Source organism: Canis lupus, chromosome 15, assembly GCF_048164855.1.
Source record: "Canis lupus baileyi chromosome 15, mCanLup2.hap1, whole genome shotgun sequence".
NCBI classification, from domain to species: domain Eukaryota; kingdom Metazoa; phylum Chordata; class Mammalia; order Carnivora; family Canidae; genus Canis; species Canis lupus.
The window spans coordinates 54353467-54377374 of NC_132852.1; the positions used below are offsets into that span (position 1 = coordinate 54353467).

The following is a 23908-nucleotide window of genomic DNA, read 5'->3' on the forward strand; positions in this document are numbered from 1 at the left end:
TTTCCTGGTTGACCCATTGATCTTTTAGTAGGATGCTCTTTAATCTCCAAGTGTTTGGTAACCTCCAAATTTCTTCTTGTAATTGAGTCCTAGTTTCAAAGCATTGTGGTCTGAAAATATGCAAGGAATAATCCCAGTCTTTTGCTATCGATTGAGACCTAATTTGTGACCCAATATGTGGTCTATTCTGGAGAAAGTTCCATGTGCACTTGAGAAGAATGTGTATTCTGTTGCGTTTGGATGTAAAGTTCTGTATATATCTGTGAAATCCATTTGGTCCCATGTGTCATTTGCCCTTGTTTCTTTGGTGATCTTCTGCTTAGAAGATCTGTCCTTTGCTCAGAGTGCCATGTTGGAGTCTCCTACTATTAATATATTGTTTATGTCTCTCTTTACTTTGATTATTAATTGGTTGATATAATTGGCTTCTCCCACATTAGGGGCATAGATATTCATAATTGTTAGGTCTTCTTGTTGGATAGACCCTTTAAGTACGATATAGTGTCCCTCTTCATCTAATTTATCTGATATGAGGATTGCTACCCCAGCTTTCTTTTGAGGACCATTTGAATGGTAAATGGTTCTCTACCCCTTCATTTTCAGGCTGGAGGTGTCCTTAGGTCTAAAATGAGTCTCTTGTAGGCAGCATATAGATGGGTCTTGCTTTTTTATCCAGTCTAATACCCTGTGTCTTTTTTTTAAGATTTTTTATTTTATTATTTACTCATGAGAGGGAGAGAGGGCAGAGACACAGGCAGAGGGAGAAGCAGGCTCCATGCAGGAAGCCCAACATGGGACTCGATCCTGGGTCTCCAGGATCAGGCCCTGGGCTGAAGGCAGCGCTAAACCACTGAAGCCACCCAGGCTGCCCTACCCTGTATCTTTTGACTGGAGCATGTAGCCCATTCACATTCTGAGTAACTATTGAGAGATATGAATTTAGCTTCATAGTATTACCTTACAGTCCCTGTTTCTGTGAATTGTTTCTTTGGGCTCCCTCTTTGCTTAGGGGTCCCCCTTAATATTTCTTACAGAGCTGGTTTGGTGGTCACATAGTCTTTCAGTTTCTGTCTATCCTGGAAGGTCTTCACCTCTCCTTCTATTTTGAATGACAGCCTTGCTAGATACAGTATTCTTGGCTGCATGTTTTCCTTGTTTAGTACCCTGAATATATCCTGCCAGCTCTTTCTGGCCTGCCAGATAGGATAGGTTTGCTGTTAATCTGATATTTCTTGCCATATAAGTTAGGAATATCTTGTCATGAGTGCTTTTAGGATTTTTTCTTTATCTCTGAAATTTTCAAGCTTCACTATTATATGTTGGGGTATTAATCAGTTTTTGTTGATCTTTTGTTCTTTTGGTTATGAATTCCTGTTTCCTTCCCCAGATTAGGGAGGTTTTCACCTATGATTTGTTCAAAAATATTTTCTGGTTCTCTCTCTCTCTCTCCACACCCTCTGGAATCCCAATAAGACAAATGCTATTCTTTCTCAAATTATCACTTAATTCTCAGAGTCTCTCCTCATGGGCTCTTAGTTATTTTTCTCTCTTTTCCTCAGCTTTCTTCCTTTCCATAATTTTGTGTTCTATGCCACTCACTCTCTCCTACCTCATTAACCCTAACTGTTAGAGCATCCAGTTTAGGCTGCATCTCAGTTAAAGTATTTTTATTTTCAGCCTGATTAGATCTCATTTCTACAGTAAGAGAATCTCTAGAGTCTTTTGTGCTTTTTTTCAAGAGTCATCAGTAATTTAATAATTTTAATCCTGAATTCTATATCTGACATCTTACTTAAATCTATATCCATTAGATCTATGGCCAAGAGTATTACTTCTGGTTATTTCTTTTGTGATGAATTCTTCCTTCTAGTCATTTTGTCCAGTGCAGAATGGCAGTATGAGTAAGCAGAGTCAAAAATATCAACCACGACCTAAGTAAAATATACCCTAGGCAATCCTGAAGATGTCAGGGACCAGAAAAAAACCCCACCACAAATGTGAAAAAATTTTTAAAAACTGTATTTTGGTGTGTATGTTAGATGGCACTAAATTCCAAATTCATATAAAAAAGCAAAACTTATATAGAGAAACAACAGCAACAATAAAAACAAAAATAAGAAAAAAAGGAGGGAAGGATGGGAAGGAAGAGAGAATATATCTCACAGAGTGGACCAAAAACAGTGCTCCACTTGGTTCTGAGTGTATTTGTAGAAGGTATTAACTCCAAAATTATAAAACAAAACAAACTTAAAAAACAAAACTCCCCCCAAATTTATATATCTATAAAAATTAAATTGAATATGTTGAAAAGAGACCAAAAATGAAGAATATGTAATTGTTAAAATATGAAAATCAAAATGGAAAAAAAACTTAAAAATGAAGAATTGATAAAATATTGTAGTTAAGATAGGAGAGGAAAAAAGAATATTGGAAATTTTTAACCTGAAAGATAAAATGAATCATAAGGAAGAAACCTCGAGTTGTATGTACTATTTTCCCTCAGTCCTAGAGCTTTCCAGTGCTGGTTGGTCAGTAAACTTGCTATTCACCTGTTCTTCCAGGTGGTCTTCTGGGGGAAGGGCCTGCTGTGCTGATTGTCAGGTGTCTGTGCCTGGGTGGAGATGCCCCGCCCCTTTCCAGGTATCTGAGCTCTCCAGAAGTTTGTCCTATGAGGCCTTTGTTCTCTGGAGGCTACACCTCTCCCAGGTGAAAGGAAAAAAAAAAAAAAAAACACAACATGGTGCCAGATCTCCAGCCCGAGAGCCAAGAGCTCCCAGTAGACACTGAATTGCAGTCTCCCAGTGGATGCTGACTCAGATCCTCCTGGAGGCAGGCGTGGGGGCACTGATTCAACAATTTGAAGGGCGTCTGGTGGTGGGAAAGCTTTTGCCGTCTTTTGCCCTCCCTGGTTTCTGCCTCTCCTGGAGGGATTAGAGGATAGCACATTTCTGTCCACTGCTGGGCTCTGAGGTGGGGAGCATTCAGCCACTGGAGTGTGCACCTGCTCTGCCTTCCTGGCAACTATCAGAGAGTTGCTGCATTCCAGTCCTTTACCAGGACCCAGGGTGTCAGTGGTCCCCTTATCCATCCATGGTTTGTGGTTTGCGTCACAAGTTGAGCTTTCTCCTGGGTGCCTCTGTTCTTCCTGTGCCTCTGGGAATATTGAGATCTCCTTGTCCCTCTTGCAGTTCTGCCCTATTTCACCACTGAGCACTTTTCAGGCAAGGAAGACTCTTTCAGGACCAGATTTCTAAAGGACCCAATTGAACGCCCTAGTGCTATAACTGCTTTCCAGCAGCTGCTTGCAAAGGCTCCCTCTCCCTGCCATTTATCTTCTGATATATCTCCTCCATTTCTCTTTGCATTACTACCTTGCAAGAAGTGATCACTTTTCTCTCTGTAGTGTTCCAGCTATTCTTTCTTTCCATCTCAGGTTGAATCCATAGGTGTTCAGGATGGTTTGAAAGTTAGCTAGCTAAATTTGGGGGACTAAATGAAAATGAGGATCCTTATTATTTCACCATCTTACCTCCCCCCTCTGCTCTAGTCTTTCTTATTTCCCTTCTTCTGCTGACTTGAGGCTTTATTTGCTCTTCCTTTTCTAGGTCCTTTATGTGTAAGGTAGGTTCTCACATGCTTACTTAGTTATATTGCCTCCATATCCCTCAGAGGGAACCACTGTTCTCTTGCTTTTCCACCACATTTTGTTTTTCATGCTGAAGAGTTGCCTTAAGCTGAAATTCACTCACTCCAATTTGCCAGAACCATCTATTTATCATGAGTTATTTTCCATATAAACCTTTGTATTTAGTTATATTTCATGATAAATTAAATCACAAAATTTCTTAAGGGAAGGAAAAAAGAGACATAGGGGAAGGATAAGAGAAAATATTAGAGGGTACCAGTTTTAGATATTTATTAAATTTAACACCTTCAACAGGAATGTCTTCTTCAGCAAGAAAGGAGAGTAATATTAGCAACAGAAAAAGCTAATTTGACAAACACAGATGCACAAGAGAGTTACTACAACTGAATTAAACAGTAAGTCAGGCCTAACAGTTCCAGCAAGTTGTATAATTAAAACAACAGTACTCATTAATTCCCAGGGTATGGGAATGGTGGGATGGGGGTCATTAAGTGATCTCTCATTTAGAAAGACAAGAGAAAGAATGTTAACATGAAGGTGTCTTCCTTTTTGATCAAATGTATCTGTCAGGGGCAGCCCTGGTGGCGCAGTGGTTTAGCGCCGCCTGCAGCCCAGGGCGTGATCCTGGAGACCCTGGATCGAGTCCCACATCAGGCTCTCTGCATGGAGCCTGCTTCTCCCTCTGCCTGTGTCTCTGCCTCTCTCTCTCTGCATCTCTATGAATAAATAAATAAAAATTTTTTTAAAAAATGTATCTGTCAAATGAGCAATTTTGCTCTTGTCAAAAGTTCCTCCTAGTGGCCACTGCAATTTTATATTGTTCTGGGAGAATTATGCCAATTGGAGAGCTATCTTATGCATTTAAACAGAAAGGGAGCATGTGTTTGGTATAGAGAATCAAATAGACTGAGATGATCCAATGAGAACTGCAGCAGTCAGTAAAAAACAACTTGGCCAAAGACCAGTCATCCCCATCTGGGGACCCAGAAAAATCCTTCACTGCAAACAGATTTTAAAAAGTATGGTAGTTCTTAGGAACACAGCAGAACAAAGGAAAATCCTTATATTGTCTAATATCTTGTAAAAGTAACCCAAAGCAAAATTTGTCTAAAGTATGTTGCTCTGATGAGACCTTTTAAATTTGTCAGTCCTTGGGCTTGGCTCAAGGTTGAATTTATCAGGCTTGTTCCTATCCTATCTCTTTATTTTTATTTTTTAAAGGTATTTATTTATTTATTTATTTATTTGAGAGAGAAAGAGAGAGAGAGAGAGAGAGAGAGAGAGAGAAAGGGAGAGTATGTGCATGCCACCGGGGGGGGGGGGAGGAGGAGAGAGAAGGACAAGCAGACTCCCTGCTGAGTGCAGAGCCCAACATGAGACTTGATCCCACAACCCTGAGATCATGACCTGAGCCAAAATCAAGTCAGATGCTTAACCAACTGAGCCACTCATGGCACCCCCTTGTCCTATCTCTTTAAACTTTATCCTGTAACATTCCAACATGACAAACTGAGAGACAGTTGGTACTATTGTTAGGAGACAATGTGATCTTAATATTTGGGAGCTCAACAAAAACATTGGTGCTCAGTACCAATATGGTACTTGTTCTATTCTTGTGGTTGGAGAAATCCCTGAGTGGGAGACTCAGAGGCTTCATGGAAGTACCCTGTTCTTGAGCCATGTTAGTGAGTTGATCTAAACTGGATCTCATTGGAACATACAAGATTTTTGACTGTTGTTCTCCCAAAGGACCAGCAGAAAACCCTGTTAATCCAGCAGTTTTGATAAACATGAGTAGAGGATAGTATATTCAGGTGATCCTTCCTAGCTTTAGAATATTTAAACTCTCAAAGGTGTTACTCATTTCCTCTGTACAATTTCACATTTCCTATTCCCCCCCAACTCCCAAAGGAACCTCCCTAACAGAGCCTACTACTTTCATAAAAGCTCTGACTATCCATTTGCATGCTTCTTTCTGCTGTTTCTAGGTCTTGAATTGGAGCTTCTTTCTAGAATTATGCTAAGAGTAGAGCCCACCCATTGCATTGCTTAACTCCTGGAGGCACTATTCACATTATAGTCTATGTGAATAGCAACGCATTGGCTTATATAATGCATAACCTCCATGACCACATATGCTACACATAAAGGATTAAGTGGACAAATATGAGAGGAAACAGTTAAATGGGTTATCATAGAAGGAAATTGTGTGTGTGCGCGCATGCGCGCGCGCGTGTGTGTGTGTCTGTCTGTCTGCCTTGGAATCTGAGAGTATCAAGTCTTTTTTCTCTTTTAACTTTTCAGAGATCTTCAGATCATCTTTTATGGCAGCTTCATGAATCTTCGAGACTTTACTGGGGAGATCCTACGTTATGAGAGGATCTTCATCCACCCAAACTTCACTGCTACCTCTCCTAAAGATGACCTCATGTTGATAAAGCTGGCTATACCTTTTACCTTCATCTCCACAAGGCATTTACAGTGGCCTACTTTCAAGAATGCAGTTAAAGATTGCTTGATTCACACTTGGTTAGAGAATAAATACTTTATTGGTGAGTGACTATCACAAAGAAGAGTTAGTTCTTAGATATATTTACATCTTTAGGATCTCTGAATTAGGGGAAGGAATTGGAAACTTATCAGGCTAGTGCCAGATTTCTAAGCACATGTATAAAGCTAGAAAGGGAACAGCAGTATTGGCTTTTTAGAGTAGAAGAAGTGATCTTTAGGGCTTTGGGGATCAAATCCTAATCAAAGTGTTGCATATATGGATCACATTGGCACACCGCAGGGGCTGGAATTCAGCAATCTATGTTTGAGTATTGATTCTAACATTCATTATAGGTTTATGAACAAATTCTTTTACTTGAACAAATTCTTTTACTTCTTTGAATCTTAATTTGCAAATTGGTAAAAATCATATTTTTCTCTTTACCTAAAAGGAGTGATATCATTATCAATTATAACAATGGTAGTAACTACCATTTGTTGATCACTAATTGTGTACCAAGCATGAAGCATCTGTACATATAGCCATTATCACATATCATATAGATAAGTTTCCTTGAGATTTATATCTTATAAGCCAGGAAACTAAGACTCAGGGAAATGAATTATCCAAGATCATCAGCTTGGCAATGACAGGGCTTGGATTCAGATTTTGTTTGATGTGTGCAATGTCTTCTCAGAAACCACCCTTTGATGCTTATAATCTGTCAGAGATGATAAACTGAGTAAGAAGATGTGTTTGATCCGTGGTTGTCCATTCTTACTGAGAAGAAGCCCTGAAGGAGGAGGAGGCAGGATGCTTTATGAAAAGGCAAACAGGAATCAAAATCTCCTTTATTTTTTGTGCTTAGGAAATTCAAACAATAATCTGCAAAGCATCACAATTCAAATGAGCTCTAATATAAACTGCAAAAAATTATTGGGTGAAAAACTCCTAGAAGACATGTTTTGTATAGGACCCACACTAGGAAGTCAAGAACCCTGCCAGGTAAGTCTTCTTACCTCATTTGCCCCTAAGCTCAGTCTCTACTGTTTGTTGAGGTGCTGGATTTTTCAGTCAGGATAGGAGCTCAGAGAGTAAGGGAGCTGAAGAATGATGACTCTTTCTTCTCCACCCTGTCATAGAGATGATAGAAACAGATGTTGGGGAGTGGAAAGCTATCTCCCAGCGACTGCTTGGGAATACCTGTCTAGGGATGACTGGGAGGTGTAGGGGTAGTTAGTGCAATGGAAAGAAGCTTTTCATACTGTATTCTTATATCTTGAACCCCTTTGCATGGTAAATGTAGTGGCTCTCATTTCTGTTCAGGTATTGAGGAAATCTCAGGTGGGAAGAAAGTTCTGATCCCTCTACTCTATCTGGCAGGTGGTCACAGCTGCACCAGCCTTATGTGGCCGTGAATTACAAGGAATTTTGTCTTGGGGAACTGGATGTGTTCTAACAGGATACACTGTTGTCTTCACTGACCTACACAGCTACGTTCCGTGGATCAAGAACATTATGTCTACAAAATAAGCTGATATAGAGCTCCATTGACACACTTACCTCCCAGCTGATCCACAGCAATCATGCTATATATCTCAGTCCCAGTCTTTCATAGGATCTAGATCTGACTGGAGTTTCAAAAGAGATCGTTGATGACTCCTGAGTGTTGGCATGGCTCTAGTCTCTTTAACTGCTTCTTTGCTTATTCCTAACTCATGACTGAATGTTTAAAATATTGAAAACATGAGTGCTAGTCTCAAGAATTGGAATTCACTCAGGAATCTTTGTTGGATTCTACAAAACTCAAATATTTCTGTTAAAATACTCTCTGCCTTATCTTAAAAACACAAAAAAACAAGTGGAACTGAGGGAAAATAACTACCAGGGGTCTATTTGGGCAAAGTGTAAATCATATAGCTGAGCGATAATTTACCAAAAGTTGGTCAGATGATTAGCAATTTTTCTAATGACCAGATGTCTCCTGGGTAAGTGTGTGTGTGTGTGTATGTTTGTATATATATGGGTGGTTGTAGTTAGTTCCCATTAGTTACTTACTAATCTATAGTAAGTAAGTAATCTATAGATCTATAGAATTCATGTTTGTTTATTAGGTTTACTGAGGCCACCCAAAAGTCATTTTAGTATTTGGAATAAACAGGAATTCTGTGTTTGGGAATAAAACTATAATGTATATTTATAAATAATAGGATGGAATTTTTTCCCCAATGCATTTTCCTTCTGGTTTACTGCTTTTTATTTAAAATCACACATGTTTTCTGAAAGGAGGGTACAAAGTGGTGGAGTTCTTGAGGATTTTGCCTGGGAGTTTTCATATATGCCTTTGGGTACTCATGATCACACACTTTCATCCACAAGTACACTGAAAAATTGCTCGTCATTCCAAAAATGTGTTCTTCAAATATTATTTTTCATTAATCCACGAGAGATTAAACTGATTTTATACTAAAGCCTATCCATTTTCATGTAAAAATATTGAACATTCAAAAAATTTGTCTCAGAAATGTGAAATGCATTTTTATTCTGCTACATGCTGTGAAATAATTAGGATTTCTTAAAAATCAAATTGCTATCCAGTTGATTAAATCACCTATTTTTACACATTCACAAAAACAAAGGGTTTTTCCTTTTAAGACTTTCATGGCCATCAGAGAATGTGGAAAGTGCTTTGTATGCAGAGGAATAGTGTGGGAATTGGCAGCGCTTACTAATTTTGACAGTTTCCTCCTGTTTCACCCTTTTGTTGCCTAGTTAGTTAATTCCTATTTCTCCTGGTTGCTAACCGTTCTTTTCATCCTTACCGTATGCCAAGTTGTGTATTGTCATCAGCCAACTGAACTAGTTTCAAGAGAACTTTTTACTGAGATGATCTTCCTAACAACCTACGCTGAGTCCTGCCCTGTGTGCTCTTCGGCCTCATACTTACAGGTCTTACTAGTTCTAGGCTGAGTCAGGTATCTTAATTATTGATTGAGTCATGAATTCTTCAATTTGAGGATCTTTTTTTCTTATTGATTGGGTCATGAATTCTTAATTTGAGGGTCTTTTTTCTTCTTTATATTTTCTGGACTTGAGTTTTTCTTGTATAAATATCTTCTCTCTTTGTCATCTCATTCCTCAATTTGAAAAGGAAAAGGTCTACCTGTCTACCTATCTAGCTGTCTGTCTCTCTGTCTGCCTATCCATCTAATCATCATCTCATCATCATCCATGTATCTAACTGAACCTGGGCTGTTTATCACACCACTAAATTTCGGAGTGTGTGAAAACTTTTCTAATAATCCTATCAGTTTCACCCAATTTTATCCAATCCTGTATATGATTGATTCTAAAGATTTTTCTTTTCTCCCCTTACTTTTCCTTCCTTCCTTCCTTCCTTCCTTCCTTCCTTCCTTCCTTCCTTCCTTCCTTCCTCTTCCTCTTCCTCTTCCTCTTCCTCTTCCTCTTCCTCTTCCTCTTCCTCTTCCTTCTCTCTCTCTCTCTCTCTTCTCCAAGTTAGTCTACTAAGAATTTCAGGTATCACATCCACCTTTCTCTCCTGACATTCCCACCAACCACTGCTCATTTTCTTTCTGGTTCCTTTTTCTCTTTACACGGACTTGGGCTCATGTTCCATGACTTTCTCTGTAGCTTAAGTACTTTGCATCAAAATGGATCTCTGATACCAACCAATAGATTTCAGTATAGTAAGTGGAGAATATAACAATGGGAATAGGAATGCTTGCCCTGTTTGGTCAAGAGGATGACTTTTCTCTACACTCTGGTTCCCCATCCTGTCTCCAGTCTTATGAGTCAGTCATGTCTGACTTTCAGATCAAGAGGACAGGGATCACCTCTCAGGTACATAATTTTATGTATATGGTACTTCTAAGATCCCTTCTAAACTCATGTGTATATGTTACATATCTTGCTTGTATTTACCACTTAGTCTGATTATGGCTCTTCATTTCTATTGGTTCCCTGGGTGAACTATCGTCATCTCACCATATTTATTACCACATACGTGCCTTCCATGTTTCTGACATTACCATTTTTCTTCCACACTCAACGTTCTTCATTGGGAGTATGTAGGGGATTGATATTCAGTTTCAGTAGACTGTGGTTCAGTTCTTCATTGACAAACAAAAAATTGTAAAATTGTAAATTTGGAAAGTCAATGAGCTTTGGTTTTTAGATTTGCCGAGAAATGTAGCTGAAGTCCTGATAAAACCATGCCAGAGTTTAAGTCTTCTCTTTGGATATTTTTAGTTGTATAATCCAGTAACTATGAAGTTACTTTCAGTGTTTAAGACAACTTGAATTGGGCTTTTCATTGCTATAATTAAAAACATCTCAAATGATACAGTTTCCAAAGTTCCTTCTGTCTTTGCCATCAATCTAGACCAACATGTGCTAAGTGCTTTATATTTTCATTCTTATTAATGTCTATAGAATACCTATGGAGTCATTTTTATTAGACACAAACATTCTGCATCTCCTCAGATCTTCTCAACTGCCTCTGTGCTTCCAAAGGCTTTCCCTGTCTCCTTGATCATACTGCCACCACCTTTTTGGGCCTCTCTAAACTGGCTGGAGGCTGAGTTGAAGCTCTGAGCATGAATAGGTTTCATGTCCATAAGCTGAGCCTATCCATACCAAGTTGCCACACTACTTTAAAGTTTGTATAAAAAGGCACACTATCAGGCCTTAGTTTGGGCTTTTGAGTGCCTGTTAAGGGGAAGATGGCATCATCATGAATTCTGAGTAGTTGTAACCTGGGGCATGAACCTTGACCGCTGAGAAATGAGATGGGGGAGCCACACAGATAAATTCCCAGTGTTCTTACCCGGCTGTGGGCTGTTCAGAGGTGTGGGTTTGTCTCTTACATCTCCCTGTAGCTTTGTTTCATGTCTCTCCTCGCCTCGCTTCCATCTACTCCTCACTCTTTGTAACTTTCAAGTCATGTCAGGTCTTTAGTCCTTGCCTCTGCCTCTAAAGGACCACCTTTATTTTAATACGGCAACCAAAGTTCAGGAGTTGGTTTGTTCAAAATCAGTTGGCAGAAGCCCTTGGATTTGCATCTGGATCCCAGAACAAGCCAGATTGCTGTTAAGTGTTTCTAAATGTCTACTTTCATGTTTGTAATGTTCTTTTCACAGAACAGTAACGATCAGTTCAGAAACCAGCACTGGTCAGTGGACCATCACCGTCCTGATAATACCAGCACTGCAAAACCCCTGGGGTCTCGATTTGTATTCCTTTTGCCATCTCTACCCTATATCTCCTTCTGGCAGCACTCACTGCTGGCAGATGTCAAAGGGACTTGTAATTTATCTATTATGTATTAAGTAATTTAAATTTCATTGCTTTCCTTCTTTATTTAGAGATGGAATTAATAGTTTAGGATCCTGGAACATCTCTCAAAAGTTCAAGAGAGCATTGTGTTTGATGGGGGAAAATAAAAGTTTGTTTTATTTAGATTATCATTTCACCTGGGCCGCATTCCATCTTCCTGTATTGGGTCCCAAAGCTCTATAGCTCAAAATATATATATTTTTAAAGATTCATTTATTTATTTGAGAGAGAGAGCGTGTGCATGGATGAGTGGGGGAAGGGACAAAGGGAAAGAGAGAATCTCAAGAAATTCTTTGTTGAGTGTGGAGCCTGACACAGGGCTCCATCTGAGGGCCCTGAGATCTGGCCTCAGCTGAAATCAAGAATTGGACATTTAACTGACTGGGCCACCCAGGTGCCCCCAAATATTTTAAGTTTATTAAGAGAGAAAGTTCATTTGTAAGAGAGGTAGAAGACATTTAGAGGTTGATAGGAAGCTGTAGAGTCAGATAGATTTTGTTTCAAAATATAGCCTCACTTATAATTTTACTGTGTGCTGGGGTAAATTATTTAAGCCCTTTAGATCTCAGTTTTGTCATTCTGAAAAGGGGGATAATAATAACTAGTGGCTAAGGGCTCAGGCTGTGGAGTCAGGCTGCTGGCATTTGCATCCTGGCTTTATTACTTACAACTTCGGAGAGTCTTCTTGGGTGTGTTACATAACCTCTATCTATTTCACTTTCCTTAAATATTAAAACAGAGTTAATACCACTACTACCACATAGACTAGTTGCAGATTATAAATTATGTATTAAGTATCGAGTTCTTAAAAGATGGCATGGCATAGTACATAGTAAGATCTCCATAAATGTTAGATACTACCTTAGGAATAGGGTTGTTGTAGTGGTTGAATGAGATAACCAATGTAAAGCCTCTGACACATGAGAGATATGCAGTAGATTGAAAACCTTACTCGATCATTAGATCCCTAAGAAGTACATCACCTCTTTTTTTTTTGCTACAAAATTATAGTAATTTTGCATTGAAAATTAATGTCTGTCGTCTGTCTTAACTGTACTATATTTACAAAACTTTTTAACTTAAACTTATTGACATATAATTAACATACAATGTTACATTAGTTTCAGATGTACAACGTATTGATTCAACAATTCTATACATCGATTTAACAATTCTATACGCTACTCACCATGATAAGTGTAGTCACCAACTGTCACCGTACAATGTTACTACAGTATTATTCACTGCATTTCCTATGTTGTACTTATTATCTCCATGACTTTTTATTTTCTAATTGTAAGTTTCTACCTCTTAATCCCCTTTATCTGTTTCATCCATCCCCTGCCCACCTCCCCTCTGGCGACCACCACTTTGGTCTCACACATCACTGCTGTTTGAAGGTCATGATGCATGTATACATGTAACAAAGAGCATTTGGATTTTCAGTTGGCAGAACTTTTTTGGAAAAAACCTGGGGAATTCTATATAGATTTACACCTAGATTTATCCCTCTTTTAATGAAAACTTACTGAATACATGCAATGTGTTAGATATTGCAGCCAATTCTCTGAAGACTATAACAGTTGACCCTGCCCAGAACTAAGAACTGTGAACTCAAAGCTACATAATTGGGATAAGACATATTCGGGATCCCTGGGTGGCGCAGCGGTTTGGCGCCTGCCCAAATTTGGCCCAGGGCGCGATCCTGGAGACCCGGGATCGAATCCCACGTCGGGCTCCCGGTGCATGGAGCCTGCTTCTCCCTCTGTCTATGTCTCTGCCTCTCTCTCTCTCTCTCTCTCTCTGTGACTATCATAAATAAATAAAAAATTAAAAAAAAAAGACATATTCACAAATAACTTGTGCCATGCTGAGCTGCTGGGTTCTAGAGACATACAGAGTATTTGGGAAATCCCAATGAGGGGGAGATCACATCTAGCTGGAGGAACAGGTCACTTAAGACACTAATCATTTAGGGATGCTTGCATGACTCAGCAGTTGAGCATCTGACTTTGGCTCAGGGTATGGTCCCGGAGTCCCAGGATCGAGTCCCGGGATGAGTCCCACATCGCGCTCCCTGCATGGAGACTGCTTCTCCCTCTGCCTGTGTCTCTGATTCTCTCTCTCTCTGTGTCTCATTAATAAATAAATAAAATCTTAAAAAAAAGACTAATCACTTAAGCGAGTCTTAAAGTCTTAGGAGGACATTCATAGAAAAAGACAGGAAAAGAGGGCATTTCAGGAGTCAGAATCAGCATGAACAGAAGTCTGAATTTAGGGAGATAGGGATAGCATTTGGTAAGTAAGCATTTGGCAAATAGTAAGTAGTCCAGAATGAGGATAGGACAGGGTGAGTGTACACAGAAAAATGGCTGTATATAACTGGAAGGGTGGCTCATGGATTAAGTATGACAGATTATGATTACAGTTGTTACATTTATTCCTTGCTTCACTGGTTTCCGGGAGGAGAGATTGTCCCTAAACACTCCTGACCCGTTGACCTACTCCCTCCCCTACTCCTATTGTAGGGTGAAGGGATCTTTCTGCTTCATGAGTTCAGAGGCAGAAACCAAGCCTAGCTCCTTCTTTTGCCTTCTTTTGTTTCTCTGAGAGCCAGAGACCCACAAGAAGGCCAGAAACCACGTGGTGGATTTTGCAGAGGCAGAGTGAGAAAAGGAATGAGGGGTTGGGGGAAGCCTAGGGTCCTTTTCCCCCCCTTGTTTGGGATGTTCTGATGCCATCTAGCTAAGCCTTGTATTTCAGCCAACTTTTACCAGTGATAGACTCCTATATATTTATTTATATTTACATGTTTATCTCCATCTGTTTCTCTTCCTTTTTTGTGTGTTCTTGGAGATGTTGTGTCATAACATAACAAGACATACCCTCATACTATCAATTGCCTTTTAGTATAGTAGACACACCTGAAAGCTTATCTCCAATGCCATAGGATAGTAGGTGGACATACCCATCCTCCTTCCCTCTGAGAGTGTTCTTGAACCTGCCATCAGGGGAGCTGGTCATCAGAAAAAGCAGTTTTCTCTGTCCTGCCTCCATCTTCCCAGCAAATCATTTTTACCAATCTGATAGATGAGAAATGATATTTTATAGTTTTAATGTCAATTTCTCTTATAATGAGTGAAGATTAACATCATTTTTGTAAGGACCATTAGTGTATATTTTTTTGAGGACAATTTATTTATATTTTTTTACTTTCTTCTGTTAGGTTTTAATCTATTTTCTTGGTTTTAAGAGCTTTTTATATGTTAAGGAGATTAGCTTTTTACCTGTGATATAGTTTATCAATATTTTCTCCATATTTGTTTGTTGTGTTTGATTTACCTTAGGGTCACTTTGACAAGCAATAGCTGGACTTTAAAAAATATTCATGTGGTCAAATTTATCATCTATTTTGTGTCTCTTGATTTTGTATCACAGTGAGAGTCTTTCCATACTCTGAGATTATAAAGGAAATTTACCTATTTTTCTTTTTCCCATTTTCAAATTTACATCTCACCCCCCTTTAGAGTTTACTCTAGAATAAGATATATGCATAAAATTTACTGAGCATCTATTATGTGCCAAAATGAAACAGTTTCTACAAGGATATGTCTAAGTCTCAAAATATCAGAATTTGTAGGTTTTAACAGATCATCCAGGACAATTCATTATTCATAAGAAACCTTCTATAAAAGTAATATTTTGTATTCATAATGAACACTAGTCTAGAAATCAGGTGACTCTGGTCACTAGAACTGATTTGCTACTAAATTTCTTTGTGACCTTGAGTAAGTCATTCAACTTCCTATTCACTAATAGTAAATATTGTCTACCCTACATTTCAAAGATTTTCTTAATTTACATTAATCAAAATTACTCTGTGTCTCTCATTAATAAATAAATAAAATCTTAAAAAATAAATAAGGGGCACCTGGGTGACTCAGTGGTCAAGCATCTGCTTTTGGCTCAGGTTGTGATCCTGGGGTCCTGGGATCGAGTCCCCCATTGGGCTCCTCACAGGGAGCCTGCTTCCTCTGCCTATGTCTCTGCCTCTCTCTCTCTCTGTCTCTCATGAATAAATAAATAAAATCTTTAAAAGTAAAAAATAAATAAGTATATTGGTAAAAATTAAAACACTCCTTTAGGAGAAAGGTAACATTTTTACAGTTTGTTATGACAGTAAGTAACTCAGTTGAACAAGAAATAAAGTAGATTGAATATATGTTATGTTGAACAAAAGTCATACATTTTGCACTAAACTATTAGAGGATCTCCTTTACATAAGAAAGTTTAAAGTAAATATAAAGTTTTAAAAGTTTATTGCTTATCTTTGTTTATAAGAGCAGCAAAGTTTATTGAAGAAAAACTGAAAGACTAAAAAAACAGTAAACAAACAGTAATATCACCCATAGCCTAAAAAATAGCTCAAGAGAAAACATTTCATAACAACAGAAGAATGTAGCCCTGCAGCAGGACTTTGCAAACAAAGCACAAAACTTGAGAGCCATGCATAAAAAGATTGAAATGCTGTGTAATTAAAAAATTTATTTCATGGCAAAGCATAGTCAAAATCAGAAGGCAAAGAGCAAACAAAGATATTTCTAATGCATATGAGACTAAAAGAGTATATTTACTTCACTGTGTGCAAAAATGTGTTAAAAATCATAAGAAAAAAAGAAAAAAATCATAAGAAAAGCCAACAAAACAATAGAAAAATAGTAAGTATATAAGGAGGCAGTTTTCAGAGAAACAAATACAAAAGGCTTTAAAAACTGAAAATACACTCAACTTCACTTACCATGAAAGAGAAGCAAAGATACATAGATATAGGTGTAGATATAGATATTATTTTGAAGATTTTAAAAATTTGTTTATTCATGAGAGACACACAGAGAGAGGCCAGAAACAGGCAGAGGGAGAAGCAGGCTCCCTGTGGGGAGCCCAATGCAGGACTCCATCCCAGGACCTCGGGACCATGACTTGAATCAAAGGCAGATGCTCAACTGCTGAGCCACCCAGGCATCCCCAATATTTATCTTTATTTAAGTTTGGTCTGCGCCCAACATGGGGCTTGAACTCACAACTGCAAGATCAAGAGTCACATGCTTTACTGACTGAGCCAGCCAGGACCGCTATATAATTGAACCCTTGATATATGCTATAACTAAGAAAAAAGAAAATGATTTATTTTCCTGATACAGATGGAGAACTGGCATTGAAAAGAAATAATAACAGCAAACTGAACACACACACACACACACACACACACACACACATAATTATGAACTGTAAAAAATGCCATGAGAAAAAGTGATGTGTGAAATGAGAGCATTTCACAGAATGTGTCAGAGAAAGCATTCCTGAGTAAGTGACCTTTGAGTAGGGGCTGCAGGATGACTAAAAGTTAACTAGGAAAGGTGGGTGAAAAGGGGAGGAAACATTGAAGAGATAAGAATAGTATGTTCAAAAAAAAAAAAGAATAGTATGTTCAAAGGCCCTGAGGCAGGAGGAGAGAGCAAAACTTGTGCAGCAAGCAGAGAGAATATTAGGGTATCTGGAGGAAAGGAAGCAAAAAGGTGAGAGTATGACATGGAGAAGTGGACAGAGCCATATTACCATACAACCCTGAAGGGCATATGCAAAGCAGGCAGGTTCAAAACAGTGAAATATGCTTATTTTGGCTATTTGAAAAATAATTAGATACATAAAAGTTAACAGCTGGTCGGCTATTAAGCTATCAGGCCAGGTCTCGGTCAGCAGTGAGGTGAACAAGCTAGGATAGGAGCCAGTACACAGAAGCCGTCATTTGCTCATTAATACAATAGTCTGCTTTAATTTTTCTCAGCAGTGTTGTTTAGTTTTCAGTGTACAAGTCTTTCACCTCCTTGGTTAAACTGTATTTTAAGGTATAAGTAAAAGGTGTTTAGGTAATAGGTCTTTCATTATTCAGGTGTTACTGCGAATGGAATTGTTTTCTTAATTTTCTTTTCTGACCGTTCCAGGCTCTTGTATAGAAAAGCAATTGACTTGTTTGTGTTGATCTTGAACCCTGCAAATTTGTGGAATTTATTCATTAGCTCTAGTAGCTTTCTTGTGGGTTTCTTTGGGATTTTTCCATATATAGGATTATGCCATCTGTGAATAGAACTTTCCTTCTTCCTTTCTTTTTTTTTTTTTTTGCACTATTTCTTTTTTTTATAATAAATTTATTTTTTATTGGTGTTCAATTTGCCAAGTTACAGAACAACACCCAGTGCTCATCCCGTCAAGTTCCCCCCTCGGTGCCCATCACCCATTCACCCCCACCCCCTGCCCTCTTCCCCTTCTACCACCCCTAGTTCGTTTCCCAGAGTTAGGAGTCTTTATGTTCTGTCTCCCTTTCTGATATTTCCCACACACTTCTCCTTTCCCTTATATTCCCTTTCACTATTATTTATATTCCCCAAATGAATGAGAACATATAATGTTTGTCCTTTTCCAATTGACTTACTTCACTCCAGTTCCATCCATGTTGAAGCAAATGGTGGGTATTTGTCATTTCTAATGGCTGAGTAATATTCCATTGTATACATAAGCCACATCTTCTTTATCCATTCATCTTTCGATGGACACCGAGGCTCCTTCCACAGTTTGGCCACTGTGGACATTGCTGCTATAAACATCGGGGTGCAGGTGTCCCAGTGTTTCATTGCATCTGTATCTTTGGGGTAAATCCCCAACAGTGCAATTGCTGGATCGTAGGGCAGGTCTATTTTTAACTCTTTGAGGAACCTCCACACAGTTTTCCAGAGTGGCTGTACCAGTTCATGTTCCCACTAACAGTTTAAGAGGGTTCCCTTTTCTCTGCATCCTCTCCAACATTTGTGGTTTCCTGCCTTGTTAATGTTCCTCATTCTCACTGGTGTGAGGTGGTATCTCATTGTGGTTTTGATTTGTATTTCCCTGATGGCAAGTGATGCAGAGCATTTTCTCATGTGCCTGTTGGCCATGTCTATGTCTTCCTCTGTGAGATTTCTGTTCATGTCTTTTGCCCATGACACAAGGCTGGTTCAACACTCATAAAACAATCAACGTGATTCATCATATCAGCAAGAGAAAAACCAAGAACCATATGATCCTCTCATTAGATGCAGAGAAAGCATTTGACAAAATACAGCATCCATTCCTGATCAAAACTCTTCAGAGTGTAGGGATAGAGGGAACATTCCTCAACATCTTAAAAGCCATCTACGAAAAGCCCACAGCAAATACCATTTGTCAATTTTCCTTCTGTTACTGATTTTTAGTTTTATTCATTATAGATAGTCAGAAAATATACTTTGATTTCAATCTTTGTAACCCTGTTGAGACTTCTGGCCTAATCTATGACCTGTCTTGGAGAATGTTCCATGTGCACTTGAGAAGAATGTGTATTCTGCTTTTACTGGGTGGTATGAACTCTTTTTTTTTTTTAAGCCTAGTGAGTTTATCCTGTTCAAGTTCTTTATTTTCTTATTAGTCTTCTGTTTAGTTGTTTTATTGAAAATGGGATATTGAAGTTCTGCCTTCAGTTTTATTAACATTTCATATAATAGGTGGGTGGGGCTCGATGACAGAGGAGTAGGGTCCCCAAGTCACCTGTCCACACCAACTTACCTAGATAACTTTCAAATCATCCTGAAAACCTACAAATTTGGCCTGATTTAAAGAGAGAAACAGCTGGAATGCTACAGAGAGAAGAGTTCAGGCTTCTAACAAAGTAGGAAGAGGAAAAAAAAATCCAGTGGGGGAGGAGCCCCTCGAGAAGCTGGGCTAAGGGGGTCAGCAAGAGCCTCCAGGACAGGAAAGTGCAGCCCTGGAGAAGCAGCAACTTTAAAAATCCGTACCAGATTCTCCCCAGACAGAAAAGCGCTTAGCAGGGAGCTCGGGCAGGATCCCAGGAGGGGCAGTGGAGCTCCTAGGTTCCCGGGGTCACTAACAGAGGAGGTGCACCCAGGGGAGAGCGCGCCACACCCCTGCAGCCAAGCTCCCTAAAGGGCTGCAGCGGCGCCCGGCAGGGCCCTGGGAGCAGCTTGGGCGGTGGCTCGGGCAGAGGGGGCTGCGTGGGGAGGTGGCTGTGCGGCCCCCGAGTGATCCCAGCGGCGCGGGTCCTGAAGCCCAGGGCGCCAGGGGACACGGCCCAGGATCCGGTGCTCCCCTTGGGACAGGCAGAGGCTGGGAGGGCACAGGACAGGGAGGATGCTCCTGCCTCTGGGCGCCCCGAGCTGTGCAGATAAGTGCCCCCGCCCCTGGAGCATGCAGGCCCCTGTGGACTGGGAGCTGTGGTAGTTACTGCGGGAGCTGACTCCAGGGCTGGAGAGCTGGCCACCGCCAGTGGGGTTGTGGGTTGTTCATCCTGGTGCCCGGGGTGGGGGTGGGGCGGCTGCCAGGGAACGGGCCTCCCAGGGTAAACAGCTCCCACTAAGCCGTGCACCTGAGAATCAGCACAGCAGCCCCTCCCCCAGAAGACCAGCTGGAAGGACAGGGGAAGAGCAAGTTCTGGACAGAGCAGCGCTGGAAAGGTCTAGGGGAAGTTGAGGGATTTACAGTATACAGAATCAGAGGATACCCCTCCTGGTCTTTTTCTGTTTTGTTTTGTTTTTTTCTTTTTTTTTGTTCCTTTTTCCAGTACAACTCGGTTTTAGCCACTCTGCACTGAGCAAAATGACTAGAAAGAAGAACTCACCACAAAAGAAAGAATCAGAAACAGTACTCTCTGCCACAGAGTTACAGAATTTGGATTACAATTCGATGTCAGAAAACCAATTAGAAAGCTACCAGTGGCTCTGGAAAGAAGCATAAAGGATTCAAGAGACTTCATTACTGCAGAATTTAGATATAGTCAGGCCTAAATTAAAAATCAATTAAATGAGTTGCAATCCAAACTGGAGGTCCTAATGATGAGGGTTAATGAGTTAGAAGAAAGAGTGAGTGACATAGAAGACAAGTTGATGGCAAGGAAGGAAGCTGAGGAAAAAAGAAAAATAATTAAAAGACCATGAGGAAAGGTTAAGGGAAATAAAGGATAGCCTCAGAAGGAAATATATATATATATATATATATATATATATATATATATATATTAAATATTTTATTTATTTACTCATGAGAAACATAGGGAGAGAGAGAGGCAGACACAGGCAGAGGGAGAAACAGGCTCCATGTAGGGAACCTGACATGGGACTCAATCCTGGGTATCCAGGATTGTGCCCTGGGCTGAAGTCCGTGCTAAATCACTGAGCCACCTGGGCCGCCCAAAAAATCTATGTTTAATTGGGGTTCCAGAGGGCACAGAAAGAGACAGAGGACCAGAAAGCATATTTGAACAAATCATAGCTGAGAACTTCCATAATTGGGGAGGGAAACAGGTATTCAGATCCAGGAGATAGAGAGATCACACCTAAAATCAATAAAAACCATTCAATACCTCTACATTTAATAGTGAAACTTGCAAATTCCAAAGATAAAGAGAATGCTTAAACCAGCAAGAGACAAGAGATCCCTAACTCATATAGGGAGAAATATTAGATTAGCAGTAGGCCTCTCCACAGAGACCTGGGAGGCCAGGATATACTCAGGGTCCTATGAAAAGAACATGCAGCCAAGAAGACTCCATCCAGCAAGGCTCTCATTCAGAATAGAGGGTAAGATAAAGAGCTTCCAAGATAGACAGAAACTGAAAGAATATGTGACCACCAAACCAGCTCTGCAAGAAATATTAAGGGGCACTCTGTAAAAGAAAGAGGAAGCCCAAAGAAATAAGCCACAAAAACAGGGACTGAATAGGTATTATGATGACACTAAATTCATATCTTTCAATAGTAACTCTGAACTCGAATGGGCTTAATGACCCCATCAAAAGGCGCAGGGCTTCAGACTGGATAAAAAAGCAAGACCCATCTATTTGCTGTCTACAAGAGACTCATTTTAGACCTAAGAACACCTCCAGCCTGAAAATGAAAGGTTGGAGAACCATTTACCATTCAAATGATCCTCAAAAGAAAGTAGGGATAGCAATCCTTATATCAGATAAAGTTTATCCCAAAGACTGTAGTAAGAGATGAAGAGGAACACTATATCATACTTAAAGGGTCTATCCAACAAGAGGACCTAACAGTCATGAATATATATGCCCCTAATGTGGGAACTGCCAAGTATATCAATCAATTAATAACCAAAGTAAAGACATAATTAGGTAATAATGCACTTATACTAGGAGACTTCAACACGGCACTTTCTGCAAATGACAGATCTAAGCACAACATCTCCAAAGAAAGAAGAGCTTTAAATGATACACTGGACCAGATGGATTTCACAGATATTTATAGAACTTTACATCCAAATGCAACTGAATACACATTCTTCTCAAGTGCGCATGGAACTTCCTCCAGAATAGACCACATACTGGGTTACCAATCAGGTCTTAACCAATACCAAAAGATTGGGATCATCCCCTGCATATTTTCAGACCATAATGCTCTGAAACTAGAACTCAATCACAGGAAGAAATTTGGAAGATATTCAAACACATGGAGGTTAAAGACCATCATGCTAAAAGATGAAAGGGTCAACCAGGATATCAGAGAAGAATGAAAAAGATTCATTCAATGAGAATGAAGGTATAACCATTCAAAATCTTTGGGATACAGCAAAAGCAGTCCTGAGAGGGAAATACATTGCAATACAAGCATCCCTTAAAAAATTGGAAAAAACTCAAATACACAAGCTAAGAAACTGGAGCACCTAAAGGAACTGGAGAAAGAACAGCAAATAAAACCTACACCCAGGAGAAAAAGAGAGTTAATAAAGATTCGAGCAGAACTCAATGAAATAGAGATCAGAAGAACTGTAGAACAGTTCGACAAAACCAGGAGTTGGTTCTTTGAAAGAATTAATAAGATAGATAAACCATTAGCCAACCTTATTAAAAACAAAAGAGAAAATATTCTTATTAATAAAATCACGAATTTAAATGAGAGATCACAACCAATACCAAGGAAATACAAATGGTTTTAAAAACATATTATGAGCAGCTATATGCCAATAAATTAGTCAATCTAGAAGAAATGGGTGCATTTCTGGAAAACCACAAACTTGCAAAAATAGAACGGGAAGAAATTGAAAACCTGAACAGGCCAATAACCAGAGAGGAAATTGAAGCAGTCATCAAAAACCTCCCCAAACACAGAAGTCCAGGGCAGGATGGCTTCCCAGGGGAATTCTATCAAACATTTACAAAAGAAACACTACCTATTCTACTAAAGCTGTTCTGAAAGATAGAAGGGATGGAATACTTCCAAACTCATTCTATGAGGCAGCATCACCTTAATTCCAAAACCAGACTAAGACCCCACCTAAAAGAATTATAGACCAACCTCCCTGATGAACACAGATGCAAAAAATCTCAACAAGATACTAGCCAGTAGGATCCAACAGTACATTAAGAAGATTATTCACCATGACTAAGTGGGATTTATCCCCGGGATGCAAGGCTGGTTTGACACTCATAAAGCAATCAAGGTGATAGATCATATCAACAAGAGAAAAAACAAGAACCATATGATCCTCTCAATAGATGCAGAGAAAGCATTTGACTAAATACAGAATCTATTTCTGATCAAAACTCTTCAGAGTATAGGGATAGAGGGAACATTCCTCAGCATCTTAAAAGCCATCTATGAAAAGCCCACAGCAAATATCATTGTCAATGGGGAAACACTGGGAACCTTTCCCCTAAGATCAGGAACACGACAGGGATGTCCACTCTCACCACTACTATTCAACATAGTCCTAGAACTCCTAGCCTCAGCAATCAGCCAGCAAAAAGAAATAAAAGGCATTCAAATTGGCAAAGAAGTGGTCAAACTCTCCCTCTTTACAGATGACATGATACTGTACCTAGAAAACCCAAAAGACTCAACCCCAAGGTTGCTAGAACTCCTACAGCACTTCACCAGTGTGGCAGGATACAAAATAAATGCCCAGAAATCAGTGGCATTTCTATACACTAACAATGAGACTGAAGAAAGAGAAATTAAGGAGTCAATCCCATTTACAATTGCACCCAAAAGCATAAGATACCTAGGAATAAACCTAACCAAAGAGGTAAAGGATCTATACCCTAAAACCTACAGAACACTTCTGAAAGAAATTGAGGAAGACACAAAGAGATGGAAAAATGGTCCATGCTCATGGATTGGAAGAATTAATATTGTGAAAATGTCAATGCTACTTAGGGCAATTTACACCTTCAGTGCAATCCCTATCAAAATACCATGGACTTTCTTCAGAGAGTTGGAACAAATCATCTTAAGATTTGTGTGGAATCAGAGAAGACCCCGAATAGCCAGGGGAATATTGAAAAGGAAAACCAGAACTGGGGGCATCACAATGCCAGC

At 39.5% G+C, this 23908-nt stretch overlaps 1 protein-coding gene across 3 annotated transcripts in view; it reads left to right on the forward strand.

Annotated features, from left to right (window-relative positions):
* The window catches only part of LOC140605248 (putative inactive serine protease 58), a 47216-nt gene extending 29698 nt beyond the window's left edge, over positions 1 to 17518 (forward strand). For 2 of the 3 annotated variants that reach the window (XM_072777471.1, XM_072777470.1), the window contains exons 3-5: positions 5951 to 6198; positions 7006 to 7142; positions 7521 to 7803. In XM_072777471.1, coding sequence (XP_072633572.1) covers positions 5951 to 6198; positions 7006 to 7142; positions 7521 to 7670 — 535 coding nt within the window. In that variant the 3' untranslated portion in view covers positions 7671 to 7803. Of the gene's footprint in view, positions 1 to 5950; positions 6199 to 7005; positions 7143 to 7520; positions 7804 to 17494 lie in introns of those variants that run through there. The other variant, XM_072777472.1, reaches the window with a different exon arrangement.
* The last annotated feature ends 6390 nt before the right edge of the window (positions 17519 to 23908 follow it).